Source organism: Anolis sagrei, chromosome 2 (assembly GCF_037176765.1).
Source record: "Anolis sagrei isolate rAnoSag1 chromosome 2, rAnoSag1.mat, whole genome shotgun sequence".
In the NCBI taxonomy this organism is placed as follows: domain Eukaryota; kingdom Metazoa; phylum Chordata; class Lepidosauria; order Squamata; family Dactyloidae; genus Anolis; species Anolis sagrei.
The window spans coordinates 75,121,392-75,142,496 of record NC_090022.1 but is presented as its reverse complement, the minus strand read 5'-3'; the positions used below and the strand labels follow the sequence as shown (position 1 = coordinate 75,142,496).

The following is a 21,105-nucleotide window of genomic DNA, read 5'->3' as shown; positions in this document are numbered from 1 at the left end:
GAAATAACAAGGAACATCAGACAGACATTTTGTTTTAATACAGCAAGAAATGCTTATGTGGTTTAATATGTATTAACACCACATTTAATTAGTAGCTATTTCTTGTTGTGGGACAGTTGAAAAGAAAATTGCCCAGAACAGAAAATGGTAGATTGTGAATGTTATGGTTACATACTAAACAAGCTCAGGGAAGCTGCGGTAGATTTCTTAGGTACCAACAAGGATACTGTAGTGGTCCAGATGAGCAACAGAGATTTTATTTAACCGGTGGTGATTTTACTTAGGTGGTTTTACACAGATGCCTCCGTAAAGTATCTGAAGATATAGCTGTATATACTTTACCTTGTGATTAGCAGAAAACAGCTCCTTTCTCAACTTCTCTATAGTATCATTTGACGATTTCCGGGACTCCTTTAGATTCTCATATTCTCTAGAAAAGCCTCAAATTAGTTAGTCAATTTGTGGGAAATGCTTCCAAGCAGACATTTCTTAGCCAAACCCAGTAATCTAATTTAGTCGGAGACATGTAATTCACAGCTTAAGTGGCTGCAGAAGTTTCTGTTATATACTCAAGCACTTCCAGGGAGGAAGCAATGCTGAACTAGTCAACACTGATTGGTATAGTGATAAAACACTGACACACTACAGGGCAGGTGTGAAAATATGCTTTTACAAAATAACACTGTTTTTATTAGGGGGGGGGGGGGGGACGGGACTGTATAAATGAGTAACCATATCAACATTCAACAGATATTTAACCATCTTCAGTTATATGGTGTTTCATCCTGCTTGGATGTGAAAAGCAGTAGGGCCAGTCTCTAAACATTTTAATACTATTATAAAACAGTGCTGAAGTTACCAATTATAGTGTTGGTACTTTGTGCTGTAGCTCATCATTAAAGCTCATGATTACCCCATTTATGATCTGCTGTTGCCTGCACAAGCTGTGAATTAAATGCAGTATAAATAGAAAGACCTCTAACACACTCTAGTGACCAATGACTACACCATATATACTAAGAGCACTCTGCTTTGTACAGAGGAGATATTCAGGGTCTATGCTGCCTTACTCAGAATCATGACAACCACCCATCCCCTCCATTCCCATCAAACAATCACCTCTCAAGCTCTCTGGCAAAATTTTGAAGGCTGTTTCCATAGCAATGGATGTGTCACTAATGCAACAATAGTAGACTTGCTGTGTTGAGATCTTCCATCTATGCCACCTTGATTATAAGTAACTGAATTTCAATGTTATATTATTGTTAATTTTCTCAATTCCTTCCACCTTCAGTATGTGCACGTACAAACACACATTAACACACCCAACCCTCCAAAACAATTAATTACAGAATGAACACACTTTTTTAGAGAGATGCAATAAACGGCAAGCTGTTCCACTGCTGTCTGCCCTACACCCATCTCACGAATCATCTCTTCCACCTCAGGACGTTGACCATGTAGTAATGTCTCAATTCTGGAAAGTATGGAGGAGAAAAGATTAGGGTGCTTTCCCTGTTCAGGAGTACCTGAGCCATATATCCCAAATCATGGATGCTTCTCACACCAAGCATAGTTGAGGTAAGATGCACAGGGAGGAAGAAAAGACAGAGAAAAGAAGGGTTTTTTTAAAAAAAAGAAGGAAACAATGGGAACTGAAGAATGAAAATAAAAAAAAATTCTGAAGAGAAGATGAAAAAGAAGAGATCAAAAAGAATTAAAGCAAATGGATACTCAAGATTTCACAAGAAATCATATATGGAGTAAGGAATGTCAGCTGTCCAAACTAGGTTCATGAAAAGAGGAGGTACCAGGGATCATATTGCAAACATCAGTTGGATAACAAAGCACAAAGAATTTCAGAAGATAATCAGTCTGTGTTTTATGGATTACAACAAAGCCTTGCATGTGTAGATTATAAAAAACAATAGATCACCTTAAAAAAGGAATGGGCGTGCCATAATATTTGACTGTCCAGATACATAACTTGTACTCAGGACAAGCTGCTGCTGTCAAGAAAGAACATGAAAAAAACCAAAATGGTTTCCAATTGGAGAAGGGCTTGAGCAAGGCTGCATTTTATGTTCTTATCTGTATAATTTATACATGGAACACATTCTAGAGAAAGTTGAATCAGACTTGGAGGAAAGAGCTGTGATAGTTCAAGGTCTGATAATACCATACTACAAGCTGAAAATAAAGTAAGATTTGGAATAACTACTGAGAAAAGTCAAGGAAGACAGTGAAAAAACAGGGTTATAGTGAACATTAAGTAGAACATGAATGTTGAGATGATTAAGAAACTTTAAAGTAGACACTGAAATAATTATAAACCTTTGCTAAGTCAAGTTAAATCAAAATGGAGATATATCATTGAGTCAGGACAATCCATGCTGCAACATTTCCAGTTTTTTATGTATGCTTGTGAAAAAAAAAACAAGAAGAGGAAAATTAACTCATTCAAAATGTGGCGTCGAGGGAGATTTACAGATACCACGAACTGCTGGAAAGGCAAGTATGTAAATGGGTCTCAAAACAAAGAAAACCCGATTTTTTCCTAGAAGACAAAATTTCTAAACTGAGACTACTATACTTTTGCTATATTATGAGGCTGTCATGGTGATCTGGACTGCCTTTTGCCATTGAAGAAAGCTGTAAATCTTTCAATGGCAGAACTGTCAAGTGACCCTTGTTATCTACCAGAACATGGTTTTAAGACCTCCTGTGGCTACCAAAATCAATGGATGCCCACTTCCCATTATATGTAATGGCATAGTAAAATGTTGCTCCTTATATAAAATGGCAAAATCAAGGGTTGCCTCTTGGGATTTTGTTTTTAATATTTTCAAGCCATGGACAGTTGAATCTGTGAGTGCATACTTTTGTGGATAGGGAGGGACAACAGTATTTTATCAACCTAACTCACATTTTTGAAATTATAATATTATACTATAGTATGTAGTCACCAAATTTAATAAAGTATATCCAACCCCTGTTTCAGTATAATCAAGAAGAGCACATAGTGATGGATTTCACTAAGGTACTTTAGAAACAGGTTTCAAACTGCACCAATGTATTCATGCTCATTTTATTAAAAATCACTTTAAAATTATCTTTGTGTAATGTTTTTAGCAAGTTTGCATTGAAATAAACTTTTGAAGATTTCTATGTACCAAATGATCTAGCTTTTCTGGGGTAGGGAGAACAAGGCAGGTAAATCTTTCATTAGCAAATAGATAGCCACAGCATTGCTTTCTCTGTGAGATATCCTTAGTGAAAAATTATTTAAGAGCTGCACAAAAATCTTTTATTAATAATGCTCCAAGACGCTGATTTGGTAGCAGATTTTGAACCTTCTGTAACTTACAAATGAGATATTTAAATATTAATTTAATAGAACAATATTATTTGCGTTTACTGAAAGGTTATCCCATTGTATTTTACAAAATATATTCCTTATAAGTTTGAACTGCTTTGAAACCTCACATTTCTAGAGCATTAACTATTTCTTTAAGGGGGTGGGGATGGAAGAGACAAAGCTTGTATTCTCACCTCTCCACAGTTTTCAGTTTATTTCGCAACCTTCGGGCCTCCTCTTTTACACCCTTTGTATCCTCTAGTTCTTGTTCCAGATACTTCATTTGTTTCTGAGAGGAGAAACATCAGTGTGTGCAGGAGGTAATTCAATGGAAGCATGTCTTCAAATCATTTCTAATGCTCTTGAGATATCACATCCCCACAATCTAGATTTCAGACATCTGCCATATCCAAACCAAAACATCTTTACTAATTATACCTCTGAACAATACCTCAAATCACTAAAACAAGAGAAGCATTTTTGTTTCAGGATAAACCAATTCTTACAATCAGAATATTTTTTAAATTAAAGAGCTGCCTCAAATTCTGGCGATATATCACTGGGTTGCTGTGAGTTTTCTCGGCTGGAACATGGCCATACATTTGTGCATTTGGCCCACCCACTGTTTGATTTTTCATTATGTTATTTTGCACTGTTTATTTTACCTGATGTTATTTTTGTTCTGTATTTTATTTTGCTGTAATGTCTCGCCAGGCTTGGCCTCATGTAAGCTGCTCTGAGTCCCCTTTGGGGAGATGGTGGCGGGGTATAAATAAAGTTATTATTATTATTATTATTATTATTATTATTATTATTAATCTTGTCATCTAAAGCAAGTAGTATAATATGGCTGGAATGTAAGGTGTATAATATGTACAAAAGAGCATGGATAATGACTCTAATAACTGGCTTTTACTACAATTTCCGAAACCCTCCAGTCAGCCAGTCCAAAAAAACTAAGCACGTCCAGCTCACTCATCTCTAGCTTTCAGAGTCATTACTGATGTTTTAGTTTTTAATCATCATCTCTATATACTCAACTGCAGGTCTAGAAGCATTTATCTTGTGAGTACATCCCTACAAAATACGAGATCAGGAAGGGCACTTGATAGAGTACCTCTTGTTATAGACACCTGACCGATGTCTGTTCTTCATCCATGTCTCAGCCATGGGACTGATTCACTGTGTAAAGATGTGGGAGAGAACATTTCCTGCTTTGCTGCTCTGGTTCTGAAATGCTACCCCTTTGATGACCCCACTGCTGTTGATGCGAACCTCATGCCAGTACCAAGTAAAATCTAGATATTTTTTTTACTAAAGCCTTTTGAGTCTATCCATCTATCCCTTTATTTATGCTATCTTTCTCCCAAAGTGGCACTCACGTTGGCTTGCAAAATACAGAGAATTGCAAATAAAAACATACATGGTTAAAACATACAAATTGTTGTACTGAACTATCAACATTTTAAACACATAAAATATTGATTGTGGATAAAAGAATAAAAGCAGAACACACCCCGAAAGTTCTTTTCTTGTAAAACAATCAACTCCCAAAAGGGAGTTTGAATCATTCTGTCCAAATCTGTAGCCATGAACTGTTTTAAACTGTTAAACATACTTTATACACGCTTACATTTATTGTTTATTATTTTAAATGTTTTAAAGGACTTTAATTTATTTTATTTGGAAATTGTCTTGAATGAGATTACCCAGCAACAGACTCTTTGTGTGTGACTATTTCAAATTAACAAAATTAATGGGTTTAGCTCAAGTGTCTCCAATCTTTGCCTCATTAGGAAAAACACCATTTAAACATCCTCTGAGATTGCAGAATATAGGAAAACAAGGAATAGGCAGCATGAATAATTTGTAGTTTCTCCCTCTAAGCTAAAAATGCAGCTTAAAATGCTGTAACTATTACATTATCAGAGAAAATAAAAACCCTTTCAGCTGGCCGGCTTGTAAAACAGCACTCGTCTTAACATAGATCTAAACTCAAAACTAGTAATCAACAACCAAATTAATTTCCAAAAAGACATCTTGACATGGTAGCTCTCAGATGGTACAGTCAAACTGTATTTTGAGCTCAGCCTCTTGTATCAAGTTATGTTTGATTATGGACACTCATTTGTCTAGAGAGTATATCTAAAGTGGCAATCTATGAGATAAGTAAAATTCACAGGACATTCTGTTAGCAGAAAGTAGGGGAAGTAATTGTACCAAAATACCTCATCCTCCTTTATTCTCCAACACCACTTCCCACAATGTTCTGCAGGGTCCCATGACCCTCTAAAATATTTTCAAAGTCTAGGTGGGGGAGGGGGGAGTTTAAAGAAGATTTTAAACAACTGCTCCCTCCTCCCTTCTTTTAGTTGGCTGCAGTACCTTCTGAAAACAGGAGGAAACATTGCATTTGCAGAAAGACATGTCCACAGAAACAAGAAACATATCAGCAGGGAGTCTCTGCAGCTAGATCAGCAGAAGAGGAGAAAGGTTTTTCCATTGGGTCTTGAAGACAGATGGAATATGAAAACATCAGAGAGGTGAAGGCCTTGGAGACATAAGCCCCATTCCTTCTTTGCTTGGTGGGAGCCTGGTGGGAGATGTAATGAAACATCTGGCACAGGGGTTGATTTGCTGAAGCCATCTTCAGAATTTCTGAGGAAGAGGCAAGGCTCTTTGGCTGATGTGCACATGTTAGGAGGGCAGGGGTATCAAATGATATGTTTTGCTTAACGTGGTCTACTGATTTCTTGTAATGATTATATAGCCTGTACAGGTGCTTGGGTGAATCGGGGAGAAAAGGATGTTACTTCAATACCTATTGAACTCATATTGAACAGATATAACACTGAAGATTGGATCTGTCAGATTAGAGAAGTGTTAAGACAGATACTTGAGACCTATCCCATATTTAGGTACTTCCTTAAGGTGCAGGTTACTCTACCATCCCACCTCCTGCTGATGCTGCTGAATTTCAGCCTACAATAATCAAACCCACCAACCATGAAGGGGTTGGTGTGATGTGTGTTACTGATATTGGGATAAGCCTGTCTACTACCTGTTATCAGTGCAGCGGTGGAGGTATGGGGAGTTTTGCCATTGTTCATAAAGCATGGGTGTATGTGGACAGATAATAGCTCAGGAACCCTGTTGTCATGATCAGATCATTGTTATTGTTACATTTAGTAATAACAGATCTTCTCTGTAGGGGAGTGGACCAAAATAAGATGGCTGGATCCTAAAAACTTATGGAATTAAATTTTTGAAGAGATTTTCTAACTGATATGGCTGTTGATTCAGTTGAGGCCTTGATCTCACTGTTGAATGGAAAGGGCCATCAATACTCCTGCTTGAGAAGTTTTCATCTGTGTGGAAGGCCCTCTCCTAGGAAACCTGATGCTGGCACTTTTGCAGTATAATTATTACCCAAATCTGCACAGATTTTAAAGTGTTGAAGCCTATATTCATTGTTAAACAGTTTAATTTGGTTTTAATCTGTTTAAATTATTTCTCAAGGAGTTTACTTCAAATTGTTCTAAACCATTTTTAATTGATTGTATTACATGTAGCCCTAAGATTCTATGATACAAGGGGGAACAGACATCTTTTAATGAAATTTTATTCCATAAAATAAAATATTAATACTTGCAGTGAGCCATGTATCAGGAATGCTAATGAAAATCAATGTAGGCATTTCATATAATTTATTTCAGATGGAGTTGAAGATGACATGATCAATACATATCTGTTAAGAAAACAAGGCACTTCTTTCAAGTCTAATAGCAATAGTTACCTGAGGATATCAGTCTTGTTTTCATTTGGTATTAGGTTCATATTCCTAAGCACCCTAAGAAGATATTATCAAGAAATACACTGTCAAAATAAATCCAAACCACTATACTAGGGCAAGGAATTTATAGCTACCCATATGGTGTTGCATTACAATGCCGCAGTCATTGGCTATGCTGCTTGAAACTGATGGGAGCAGGAATCAAAGAAAAGCCAGGTATTCTTTGTCCCTGAAACTGAGGCTTCCCTGGCTTCACTGTTGAAGTACATACTTCTATCTATACCACCCTGTCAGTAAGCATGAAAATTAATAAAAGGGGATTTTAATTTAACAGTAAGAGTCTATTGGTACATCTGCACTATATGGTTTTATCGAGTTCATAAATGCTAAGTTGGTTTCAATTATGACAATCGCTATGGAAATGGACTATGGACATTCTTGATGGAGTCTCTAACTATGGAATTCAGCTCAGATAAGGCCAACAGGCTGTTATTGAAACAGAAACAGATTTTAATTCATTAATGTGATTTAATGTTTTAAATCTATGTAATTATTGGATTTTATTATGTATTTTATTATGTGTACATTGAAGGCATCAAATTGTTGCTGGCTGGAAGCCTCCCTGAGTCTCCCCCCTCCCTTGGGGGGTTGAAAAGAACAGGGTACAAATATCTGAAGTAAGTAAGTTTCATTGTAAGAAATCCTGGAGTTCTAGTTTAGAGCAGTAAACCAAAGCTCTCTGGAAATATTCTCATAAGTTGACCAGATCACAGATCCCAGGATCCTCAGTACAATTCCTGAATGGTATGAAACTGAGATGCTGGATATTTCACTTTCAAACTCAAAAGCAATACCACAAGGTTTAAACTGCTCATGTGCTATTTTACTTTTTCAGCTGTTGAAATATTACTAGGATTATAAAGAATCACATTTAGAACATACCTTTAGAGTAGAACACAACATCTCCATTTCAGAGAGATCCTTCTGTAGTGTTTCAATAGAAGCATTGCGAACATCCAGGACATCCCTTAGTGAATTCACAATAGATTGGCAGTCTCGCTTTTCCTTTTCTTAAAAAGCAAAGAAAAAAACTATTGTTGTACCAGTTTAAGTTCTATCAGCCTTTGGACCAAATGCAGGAATAATGACTGATCAAGCAGAGCAAACAGAACATTCAAAGAAGTGGAATGTGAGTTGGAGAACCTGAAGTCTAAAGGGACAACACTGAGCCCTGTGCCTCGTTTCATATAAACTTCAGAATCACCCTATTTCCCAGATATTGTAACACATTCTTGTCCTCCTCTCAGGGAACTGCGTCCTTTTACACTTTGCAATCAGTGTACATTCTGCTCCATTTTGTATATTTTAAAATATAGTAAATATAGCATGGCTTTTCATATTTAGTGGTTTGACCTTTGTAGATCTGATCTCTCATGGATCAGTCCATGAGTTCTCTAAGAATCTCTAGGTATTCTGGTGTGACAATTTCCTGCAGATGCTGATCCTGGAGTGATGCTGGAGGACACAGACATCCTTAAAGAGAACCTCTCTAGGCCACACTGTTCTATATAACTTCATCTCTAATTCTTCAGTTGCTACCTTCTTTGTACAAAACCCATGGGACATGTTGTTCAAACCTATGCCTGGTTCATAGAAAGAGACCCATTGTATTTTTGGCTGTTTAAATTGTATGTTGAAAGAGAACAGTGCAATGGGAAATAATACTCCTTGGAAACAGAAAACCCTCTTTCACTGCCCCTTTCAAACCTTTTCATTTACTGCAATCTCATGTTTTAGGATTTCTGTCATTCAAATTGAATGACATTTTCCTTTCATAGTCTATGACTCACAGCTGCCTACAGACAATCCTTTAAAGCCATCAACAAAGTCTCCAGGGCTTTCATTTACCTATCTCCATAAAACGTTTCTAAAATTAACGTTATCATGCTCTTTAAAACAGTGGGAAAATGGAAGTGTAAGAGCAGTCAGGCTTCATGGGCTATTACTTAGATTGCTGACTGAACCTCTGATTTCCTACTTCAATTTGATTTCTCAGTTAAGTGCTACGTTCTGCAATTTTCCAGGACAGATCCACAAATTGTAGGTAGACACGAGCCTCCTAAAAAGAGGAATTAACTCTGAATATTTACATGAAGGTTATTCTGCAAAATCAGCCTGGCTCAAAATAGTCTTTTGCTCCAACCCAGGAAAAACATTTTGATTCCTTTCAATCACATGAATGGCTGGCCTACAGCAGCAACTTCCTATTCCTAAGCACAAATTTAAAACTCAAGATAAAGCTACCACGCCATCTTGTTGGCTATGGTTCCCCCTTTGACTTTACTGATAGAGAAAGAACTGTCCAGTAGTTCTTCAACTCACCTTTCACAGTTAGTTGAGCTTTCACTCTGTCCAGTTCATTCTGAAACAAACATATAGACCCAAGTTAGGTCCTTTTCTTTTTATTGCATTTTCGAAAATAATACTTCAGAAAAGGATTGGTTCCTTAAAAATTATGTTGCAGCTTAACATCTGAGTGTTGGACTAGGACTTTGGGAGATTCAAACCTCTGCTCAGCCACAGAAACCCACTGGTCAAGTCACACTCTTTCAGCACCACAGGAAGGCAATGGTGCATCCCTCTAAACAAATCTTGTCAAGAAAACCCATGATCAATTAGCAATTTGAGGGTAACAAATTATACAGAGATTTTATGTTATTTCACTCAATAAATGAATTAAAAGTCACAATTAATAAAAATGTTGCTTTCTGTGACACAACTTTATGTAATTACAACAGATCTATAGGAACTATTGTGTGTCAAAACTGACAAAACACAAAGAACTAATGAGATTTCAGGGGGGAAATCTTTCTCATCTCATCCTTATCAGCCTGTTCCTCACACTGTCGTTTTGTGTTTGTTGAACAACTTTAAAAGCCTCACAGGAAAAACCTGTGTGGAACATTTTCCACACTGTTTAAACTTAACAAGGCAATAAGGCAGGCATCCTGCCAGAGTCTGATAATAATCAAGTATTTATAATTAGCAGTGTAAGCAAGAGTCCAACATAACTAGCATTTGAATAAAGTCCAACCAGCAAATGCATCTGGAGAGAGATACAGGAGTCAAATCCAAGAATTGCTTACTGCTCATTCAAATGAGCTTGGATGTTGATCTTAACACTCAGCAGCAGCTGGATGAAAGGGCAGCAATGAATTGATCAGCATCAATCTGGCATGAAATGTGCTAAGTGAACACCTATGGGATCCCTGTAACAGCTGGCAGTATTTAGCATGAACCAAAGGAAATAAAAAGCATTCCATCCATATTCACAGTACCCAACAATGCTAGTAACTATTTCCTTCCTATATTTCTGTTCAAAAACAAACGCAAACCTGATATGCCTTGGGGAAAACACACAAGGGACTGCAAGAGTTGTGCCAAGAATTAAGGCTGAATGAGGCCAGCAGAGTTCAGGAGACAATATGCTGGCCATTAGTTGAAATGCAGTATGAATTCCCAGCTATCTCCCAATGAAAATGTCTATGCTTACATATTACAATCTGCCAGTCACTGATAGAGAAAACTTGAATAGTACTAAGGCTTATGGCAAATCTCATCATATTTACCATTGCTGTCTTTTATGAATATTTATTTTAATTATGTGTATTTTTCTATTTGTGTAAGTACTCTTGCTGGATCTCTGGATTCTAACTAAGGGTGAAGACCAGGCAAGTCAATTTGGAGCTAGAAACTGCAGCAACAGAGATTCGCAAGGTTTCAGCTCATGAAATAGGAAAGTAAAGACAATAATGCAACAATCATTGGGAAAACTTCCCAATGAAAGAGTTAGAATGGGGACAAGAAGTAAAAAGAGCAATATCCAGTGCTGCCCTCAGAGTACAAATAAGTTAAATCTCCACCTGCTCTAGCTCCAGAATGCCCGGGAATTGTTACACAAATTTCTGAAATCCATAAATTGGGTGAAGGCACACCGGCTGCCATACAAAATTATGCAGGGCTGCTTATGATTCCACCAAGCCACTATTATTTAGAATATGGGTTATTTTGTATTGATGGAAACTGAGTAATGAAGAAGGTGCTCTTAGGTATAGTATTCAAATGTTATTTCTAACCAGCAGTAATATTCAGTGTCTCTCAAATTAACATTTAGTTATAAACATAGCGCCATAGGTATCAAATTGTAAACAAATAGCTATAACAAGCTATTGTCATATAACAGTGGTATTACTATAACATCTTGCAAAGGGAAGCACACAATACATCTGTATGCCAACTAATACAAAATATGTACTTTTCAGCATCTGATGTCTGGCAGTCCATCCTTACCTTGTTCAATGTCAGTAAGCGACCTTTGTGTTTCTATTAGGTACCCAAGTACACATCATTCTCTAGTAAGAAGTGCTTCAGTATTCATTTTGCCAGTTGTACCAAGTTTCAATCCAAATATGCAAGAACATGTTCTTGCTGCAATAGGCACACATCTAACTCTCAAGCACCCTTACTGGTAATGGCTTTTTTTCACTGAATGGGTCACCTTGTTGGAACAACATACTCAAACAAATCCTTACAAGTGCAAAAGCAGCTTTTACATTCTTCAAGCTATTTTTGCAGCTGCTCAACTACCTTGATTATTCAATACATGTGCAAGGGTGCTTTTCTCTCTTCTGTGCAAGTATTAAAACCTTATTTCTGTTGGAACTGTGACCTAGATTAGGGAATTAGACATAAATATGCTCTCAAACACTTGTTGCCATGGCAATGCTAATTATGATGACCATGACACAAGCCAACTTTAAACACAAGACGGTAGACAAATCCTATTATATTGAGGTCAATGTGTTTAATGAGAAAGGTATAAAGAGAACAGCCTTTTGATGTGACTGCATTATTGGCATCATGGTATTAACAAATCTAAAAATTGATGCACACACAGATATAAATATGATACACATTTTCTCACACTCACATAAAAGCCTGTTTCAGCAATTTAAATTTCTCTTCTTTTTTTTGCAATAAAAAGGTTCACAAAAGAATCTGACTGATTAAAGTGAGTAAAAGCAAAACTGCATCTGCATCTCAAAAAGGTCAAATGCACAGTACAATCTGACATCTTCCCAATGAGCTTTGGGAAGTCTGCAAAGTAGCCTCCTGTTTTTTCACATCTACAGAAAACATTAATAGCACACATTCCACTCAGACTCTAGATTCTGATATAGCTAAAGTTACCAGCATAGACACAATACCTGAGGCTATAATGTTCTTAGAGCAAAGCAAACAAAAAGAAAAACCTCATGGTTATTTGTAAGGAGTTCTAGACTGACTAAGAGGGAAGGAAAGGAGGGAAGGAAAGGAATTTCTTCATCTCAGCCTGCCCCCAAAATGAAAGCATTTTCAAAACTAAAGATACCGGGCAGATTTTGCAGGGTTAGAGAGAAGCAATGAAATCCAACCGTGATCCTACATGACCTAACAATGTGAAGCATTTACTCGGTGGGGGAGAGTGCTTTATTAACCCTGACAACTCCTGCAACCTGTGCCACAGCAGTCCAATTGGCCTACCTGTAAACTTTCAGGATCCAGTGGCGACTGCTCCTCCAGAGCAACATCAAAGAACAGTTTGGTTATGATGTGTCTTTTGCCTACCTGCACACAAGACAGGAAAGATAAAAGGCACGGTCTTCAGATATCTACTGAAACAGTATATTTCATCTCAGGTAAAGACAGTACAAATACCAATGTAGTGTTGGAAGATGCAAGAAGTAAAATAAGAGTCTCATCTCAAGAAGATTTCTCACATTTACTAGACAAATTATACAATGGAGGGAACACGGGATCACATATAGCAGAGGACACTGTTACCCATCTAGTGCATTGCAGTGACACAGGGCAGCGTACCATTCAGTTAATCTGGCTATTGCCACTATGAAGTTCTTCAGCTAATCATTCCAGTAACAGGGATCTAATTTGCAGCACAAAATTCTGGAGTTCTGACAAAACTATTCAAGAACTTTGGCATAGAGAGGAGTTTGTTCTTTGGCAGCTTCAGCTCAGCAGCTGAGGCTGAGCGCCTGCTGTGCCGAATCCAAGTATGTGCCACTTGCTTTATGGGGAAAAAAATCACTGAAATTGAATTTGATAGCATTGCCTACCTACCCCATGGAGCTACAGCTTTGTGTTTTAAGTATTATATACAGTCACGACACTAGCTAATTGCATAGTTACTGCTACCTAAAATGTTATTTTGTGACAATGCCATAGTAACCCAAGATGCATGAGGCAGTGAAGAACACAAAGAATCAACAAGTCACAAGACCAAAAAGGGACAAGATCTGGCAGAGATAGAAAGAAACAGAAAGCACAACCAAGTGCTAATATATAGCTTGTCCCCAGCAGGATGACACTTCTTTGAATCCATATATGTGTGCCAATTAAATCTGGGGAGATCAATTAAATCTGGGGGGATCAATTAAGTGTGCCAATTAAGTCTCAGGGAACCACACACAAAGGCTACCATCCCAAATGACCACTGAGTATGGAAGCAGGAGGATTCTCAAGAAGTAATGAATTCCTCTGTTTTAAGAAACTCAAATCTAGAGATGACTAGAATTTGTTGTAAAGTGGTGGCTTCCGTATGTCAGTAAGAATGGCCTTTCAAAACGCAGCTCTGAAAAATTTCAAAGAGAGCAATCAAGTTGAAGTTCCACTGAAATAAATGAGGTCCAAAATGAGCAAGCATTATTCATCTGCATATACTTGAGTATAAGCAGACCCGAATATAACCCAAGGCACCTAATTTTACCACAAAAACTGGGAAATTTTACTGACTCGAGTACAAGCCGAAGGTGGGAAATGCAGCAGCTAATGGTAAATTTCAAAATAAAAATAGATAGCAATAAAATTACATTAATTGATGCTTCAGTAGGTTAAATGTTTTTGAATATTTACATAAAACTGTATATTTACATAAAACTTTTCCTTCCTCTCTTCTCCCACTCCTTCCTTCTTTCTGCCCTTCTACCACCAACATTCCATACACCGCACTCTGGAATCAATGGAGAGACACCACTTCTGAGGATCTGCCACCTTTGCAAAGGAGAAGGGTGGTGGTGGCAATGTGCCCCTTTCTCTTTCACTTCGGGGTGTAGGGCCACCAAGAGAGGAGAGGAAGGAGAGGAGAGAGATCTGAGAGAGGGGGAGAGGAAGGAAAGCAAGTGTGAGAGAGAGAGAGAGGAGAAGAGGAAGGAAGGTGTGCGAGAGGAGAGAGGAAGGCAAGCGTGAGAGACGGGGAAGAGGAAGGAAAGCGCGCAAGAGAGGAGAAGAGGAAGGCAGGCGTGAGAGAGATGGGGAGAGGAAGTAAAGCACACAAGAGAGGGGGAAGAGGAAGGAAGGCGAGCGAGAGAGGGGAGAGGAAGGATGGTGCGCGAGAGGGGGGGAGAAGAAGGAAAGCATGCGAAAGAGGGGGAGAGCTGGGTTTCTGTGCAGAGAGGTGAGGGCCTTGGTGAGAAGGCATGAGGCTGAAAGAATGCTTCTTTCAGCCCCATGCCTTCCCACGAGGACTCTCACTTGAGTATAAGCCAAGGGAGGCTTTTTCAGCCCCAAAAAGGACTGAAAATTTGGTTTATACTCGAGTATATACAGCATTTTTGTGGGACTCTAGCATGGCTAGCTTTCTGAGGATTTGAGCCTCTGTGTCCAGGCAAGCAAAACTCTTTATTAGGAAAGGGTGAATTGAGTCAAATGAAAGCTTATTATCTAGTGGGTGCAGGAAACAATATCATACGAAAGCTGACTGGCACAACCTGGGGATCACAACCAGATACAGTGAAGACATCTGCCCTTGCGCTGTGCTATTCTGCTGCTGAGTATGCATGCCCAGTGTGGAACACATCTCACCACGCTAAAACAGTGGATGTGGCTCTTAATGAGACATGCCACATTATCACTAAGTGTCTGCGCCGTACACCACTGGAGAAATTACACTGCTTAGCCGGTATTGTACCACCTGACATCCGCCGGGAAGTAGCAGCCAATAGTGAAAGGACCAAGGCAGAGACATCTCCAGCTCATCCTCTGTTTGGGTACCAGCCAGCACGTCAACGACTTAAATCTAGAAATAGTTTCCTAAGATCTACAGAGACACTCGCTGGAACACCTCAGCAAGCGAGAGTCCAAAAGTGGCAGGCTCAAACCCAGAACCTCAACCAATGGCTGATACCAGATGAGAGACTCCCCCCTGGGCACACAGAGGACTGGGCGACTTGGAAGGCGCTGAACAGACTGCGCTCTGGCACCACAAGATGCAGAGCCAACCTTCAGAAATGGGGCTACAAAGTGGAATCCTCGACATGCGAGTGTGGAGAGGAGCAAACCACTGACCACCTGCTGCAATGCAACCTGAGCCCTGCCACATGCACAATAGAGGACCTTCTTGCAGCAACACCAGAGGTACTCCAAGTGGCCAGATACTGGTCAAAGGACATTTAATCAACTACCAAACGCACGAATTGTGTATTCTGTCTGTTTGTTTGCTTTGTTCTGTTAGAAATGTAATATAATATGACTGGTTGTCCTGACACGACAAACAAACAAACTAAACTTGAGCCAAATAAAAGAACGGTGAATTTCTAATGAGAAAATACCTCCCAGGAAAAGAGCAGCACTGAGGAAGTGCAACCTCATGGCACAAAGATATTCCAGTCACAGCTCAATGGTAAAATGGTTCCAGTTCTGTTTATATTTAATCATTCATTACTCAGTGACCATTTCAATTCTCAAACTTTCCTGATAGGGCAGGAAATTCTGATCTGAGGCCTTGAAGAGCCACTGTCAGCCAGTGTTTACAAGATAGTTATCTGGACAAATGGTCTGACATACTTCTGAAGTTTATGTTTGAAAAATAGGAGATTTGGTGGGATCTCTCCTCACTTAGCCAGTTGCTTTTTCTTGTCCTGGAGTGAGCAACTCCATCTCTTAAACACATTACTTTTCTACAAACTTCAGTTAGATGATATCTCCATGTTTCTGTAATTCAAATTCTTGAGCAAAACGCTTTACAGTTACTTTGTTATTTTGCTTGCAACACTTTGTGTTGTCATTCAAAGATTTGTTTCATTAAAGATAGAAAATGATTAATGGTTGAAAAAAGATTTATATCTAGAACAGCACTGATTTGAGCATGTTTAGCAACTTTGGTTATACAACATTGCAACTACAGTACAGTATTGCCATAAGCAGAGTATTTAATAGCTAAAAAAGCAGTTGAAATGACTTATCATTTCAAACAGCACAGATTTACCTGGATTCTACATTGTGGACAAGTCCGACTGGGTGCAGTGTCAAACCACTGAACAAGGCTAGGAGAAAAATAGACAAAAGTGAATATTGACAAATAAAACCAGAAATGTATTACAGCTTTTTAATATGAGCTTTGCTGGTAGGATCAAGCTGAAAAGGCAGAAAAACTCAGCATACAATATCCAATCATATTTTCAGAGATAGTTAAGCTTAAGCTACTAAAGAAGCACCTCTGTATAATAGGACTGCAACTTCACACTTATTTTCATTTAAATCTTACTTAGTTTAATATAAATATGTACCATAAAGGTTTATACCACTGTTCAGCTACCATTCAAAACAGAAGCCGATTTTTTTGGCTGAAATTTTAATTTGCAGCCTCACAGTCTTGAATATTTTTAGCATTATTGCTGGTGCCAAAATTGCTATGGGGGTAGCATTAGCTTGCTAGACTGTGAGGGATGCAAGACACACAGCCCTGCTTCTGAAACCATTTTTAAATCAGAATTTTAATATGAGTTATACTACATTCTATTAGACACATCTTTGAAATGAACAGCTTGTGTTCTTTATGATTTTATATTCTAGTAAACCATATGCTTCCCACATACAAGAAGTGTGACAATTGGTACAAGAATGGCTCGGTATCACTTTGACATTAGTTCTTCAAAGGATCTCAGTCCTCTGGACTAAAACTAACAGAAGTCTGTATTTTAGACAAAACATAAGGGAAAACATAAGCTCGCAAAGGAAAGATGTTGAAGGCTTATGGAAGAAAAAATATTACAATATAATACAATATAAATAATTTATCTCTGTTTTCCTGGGCTTTCTGTCCGGGAATATTTTGGTAATAGCCAATGACAAACAGGCATTATAACCTAAAACCCCAACACTTTCCCCTTCAAAAGTACAAGAACTTCAGCCACTTAAAATATGCTTTAATGTTTTTTTTTTGCCTTCAGTATCCATCACTCAATTAAAGAACAAGATTTGTAAAGTACAAAATAAATAAATGGAGAAACTGAAATCATCAAAAGTATTAGTTTCCAAATAACATGTAAAGTGTAGCTTGGAAAAAAACAAGAACAGAATCAAAATGTTTATTTTGGTTCCTAATGAACCTTCCCTGTAATATTGTTATGCATTTTTACTCACCACAAATAGTGGAAGGTATGTCCACAGGGAATAGCTGCAACATCCCTGTCATTGTCAAAGAAGTCGGAGCAGATAGTACAATGAGCCCGGATAGGCATCCTTTAAAACTGCAACATTAAGGGGAAAGCACCAGGGTTCAAATATGGAACCTCTCTCTGTAAAAGGAAACATGAACAACAACTTTAAAGGTCCCACCCAAAAGAATGAACATCCTAAAGACGCATAGGTTTCTCTCACATATTTACAACTTGATTAATCAAATTTGCAAATTGATCTTTCATAGTCAGTATGTCACAAGCTGAAGGCTCAGCGCTCCAGTCCAAGCAACTTAAAATTCAGTAGTTCATACAGTGCTAATGGGGGGGGGGGGGGGGATGTTCCATAATACAGTAAAACAATATCTACAGATTCTGCACCTACAGATTCAACTAGCTTAAAATATTTTAAACCTCAAAGACAAACTTTGATTTTATTTTTAAATATTGTTGGAGATAATGGGACCACCATTCACAGATTTTGATATCTATGGAATGTCCTGACATCAAATCAAAGGGCCACTGCAGTTTTCTTCACTTGAAAGGAGGTTACGATGGAAGTGCTTTCCAAACTTTTAATTTTTGCTCTAAAACTAGAATTAGTCACTAGCAGCATCTAATGCAGGTCTCCACTGAATTTCCAAAGCTCTTCAAAAACAAGCAGTTCAACCCACTCTGCAAGCATGATCTAACCTCTGTGAGAGAGATGTGCAGGAAGAGACAAAAGGTAGAAGGGTAAAGAGCGAGCTTGCCTGTTCCTACCAATAACTGGACTACAGCTCCTGACCACTTACCCGAGTCCTTGAAAGAAAGTAAAGGCTATATCTGCTCTAAATCCCAATATAGGAAGCAAATGTACTCCTGTCTCATTGACAGTCAAGCATCTCACAGCCATCCCACTGGAGAAGAGCACCAACTGCAAATTGGAAATACACTCGTAATTTGGGTGCTCAGCACAAATAGTATTATCCAGTAACAAATGTGTGTGTGTACACGTCTAAATAAAATTCACAAAGCACCACAACTGAGACTACATGCACAAACAAAAATATCATGTAGGCTACCACTATAAACAAGGAAAAGGCAGTATTGTGTTGATTAGTGTTGGGCTGAAGACCACACAGATTTGGACTCAAATCTCCACAGTTTATTAACCTCACAACCTTCCAATGGCTGGCTAAAACCCTTTTATTCCAGCAAGCTGTCAAAGATGAAAGTTCTTAGGAGTAAACAAGGAGAGTGCTACGGTGTGTTTGATTATTTTAACAGTTTTTAAGCATTTTAAGGGATTTTAATTGGCTGGTTGCTTAACTGTATTTTAATATTAGTATGTTGTAAATAAATAAATAAAAAGGGCGACTTGGAAGGGCCCTGGAATAGGAGTTGGATTGTGTGATTTTAATTGATGTTTTAATGTTTGATGTTTGAATTGTTTTGGACTTTAATGTATTTGTTTATTTATCAATATGCATATATGTGACATTGAATTGTTGCCTTTGTAAGTCCGCTCTGAGTCCCCTTTGGGTGAGAAGGGTGGGGGTATATGTGTGGTAAATAAAAAATTAAATAAAATTGTAGGTTTTAAATTGCAGTGGCTTTTAAATATGAGTCACTTTGCGTGCCAATTAGTAGAAGTGTGATACAAATAAATATAACAGCAACAATAACAATGCAACCCTGGGAAGCACAAAGGTACCTCGAAGGGGGGATACATAGGGGAGCTCAAACATAATACATTTGCCAACAGGGATTTGGTACTAGTATCCCTTATCAATAACAAGTTGATGCACAAATCCCATTATATACAAATGCAGAGAAAAATAGTGTCTCTGATATAAAGTGGCAAATCAAAGTTTGGTTTCTGGAGTTTTTTTTTTTTTGTGGGGTGGTGGGAAATTTTCAAGCCTGTGATGGTTAAATTAATTGATAGAGAATCTCTGGAAACAGAGAGCTGACTGTAAATGATTTCCATGTTGGCCTTTAGAGTTTGTCTCTAGGTGGTGGGCCCATTGAGGGAGTAAATTGCCTGTCGATGTTTGGCGACCCCATTCATTTCGTAGCGCTTTCTTAGGTAATAATAAATAAAACTTTATTTATATACCGCCCTTATGTCTCCCCAAGGGGACTCAGGGCAGCTTCTAACATATAAGGCAAAACATTCAAAAAGGAAAACCGTACAGACAAATTAAAATAAACTTCATAAAACATAAAATCCTACTAAAACATACATAAAAATTAAAAAAATATAGCTCCACCCGACAGGGACGGTTTTGCCAATGCCTTGCTCTGAAATGTAATATGTACAGCACCTGGTATTCGTTGGTGGTCTCCCATCCAAGTACAAACCAGGGCTGACCCTACTTAGCCTCCAAGCTCAAGTGGGTGCCTTAGTCCTTCTAAACAGGGAGGCGCCTAGACGCCAGAACAGCCTCGAAGAGAGGCAGCAGCGGAAGGAGGGGAAAGAAGGCCTTGCACGCGGAGAGAGAGCAGCTCCGCAAAGCAGGGCAGGGAAATGTATTGTCGAAGGCTTTCATGGCTGGAATCACTCAGTTCTTGTGGGTTTTTCCGGGCTATATGGCCATGTTCTCGAGGCATTTTTCCTGACGTTTCGCCTGCAGCTATGGCAAGCATCCTCAGAGGTACTGAGGTCTGCTGGAAACATAAACCCCCTTTTTCCCAGTTTCCAGCAGACCTCACCTCTGAGGATGCTTGCCATAGATGCAGGCGAAACGTCAGGAGAAATGCCTCGAGAACATGGCCATATAGCCCGAAAAAACCCACAAGAACTGAGGGCAGGGCAAGCCACTTCCCCGAGGCTGCCCCCGCTCGCCTCCCCCACGCGGAGAAGCCCCGCCCTTCTCCCCCCGCTGACGGAAAACAGCTCCAACCTGCAGATTCCTCAGAGCCGGGCTCGCGGGACAAACAATTTCAAACTTGGTTCCTTTCCTAGCCGCATCCGGAGGGGAACGGAAGTGACATCCCCTACCAAAGGCGCGCGGGTTGAAAGGCAGAACAGCGAGCGAGAACGAGTTCCCTCCCTTTTTCTTTATTGGCGGGAGGCAGGGAGGCGGAGCTTCGACTTCAGGGGGCGGGGCAAGCACCTCTCTTAAAGGGCCGCGCTTGGACACGCTGGGGAACAGTGTCAACGCCTCTCTCTCTGTTGACGCTCTTTGTGTTTGGCACCACTACTGTTAACTGTTGTGGCTCAACGCTATGGAATCGTGGGAGTTGTAGTTTCTAGTTTCAGAAGATCTTCTCTGCCAAAGAGTGCAGTTACTCCACCAAACTACAACTATCATGATTCCATAGCACTGAGCCATTTTTTGGTATCAGGAGTGACCAGGGCCCTAGCCAGAAAAAAATTTCGGGAGGGGTTGAAATTTTCGGGGGGGGGGGGGGTTGAAACCTGCCTCCTAGCTCACACTGAAGCAAAGAACACAGCA

The 21,105-nt window shown here is 39.0% G+C and overlaps 1 protein-coding gene across 3 annotated transcripts in view; it reads right to left on the bottom strand.

Annotated features, from left to right (window-relative positions):
* The window catches only part of TRAIP (TRAF interacting protein), a 29,770-nt gene extending 9,104 nt beyond the window's left edge, over positions 1-20,666 (bottom strand). Inside the window, exons 1-9 of one of the 3 annotated variants that reach the window (XM_060765738.2) lie at positions 20,551-20,666; positions 17,628-17,734; positions 16,471-16,528; positions 12,735-12,818; positions 9,534-9,573; positions 8,094-8,221; positions 3,553-3,647; positions 1,364-1,477; positions 343-430 (exon numbers count right to left, since the gene is read on the bottom strand). In XM_060765738.2, coding sequence (XP_060621721.2) covers positions 343-430; positions 1,364-1,477; positions 3,553-3,647; positions 8,094-8,221; positions 9,534-9,573; positions 12,735-12,818; positions 16,471-16,528; positions 17,628-17,725 — 705 coding nt within the window. In that variant the 5' untranslated portion in view covers positions 17,726-17,734; positions 20,551-20,666. Of the gene's footprint in view, positions 1-342; positions 431-1,363; positions 1,478-3,552; positions 3,648-8,093; positions 8,222-9,533; positions 9,574-12,734; positions 12,819-16,470; positions 16,529-17,627; positions 17,783-20,550 lie in introns of all 3 variants that reach the window. The other 2 variants (XM_060765737.2, XM_060765739.2) reach the window with 2 other exon arrangements.
* Positions 20,667-21,105: the final 439 nt, after the last annotated feature.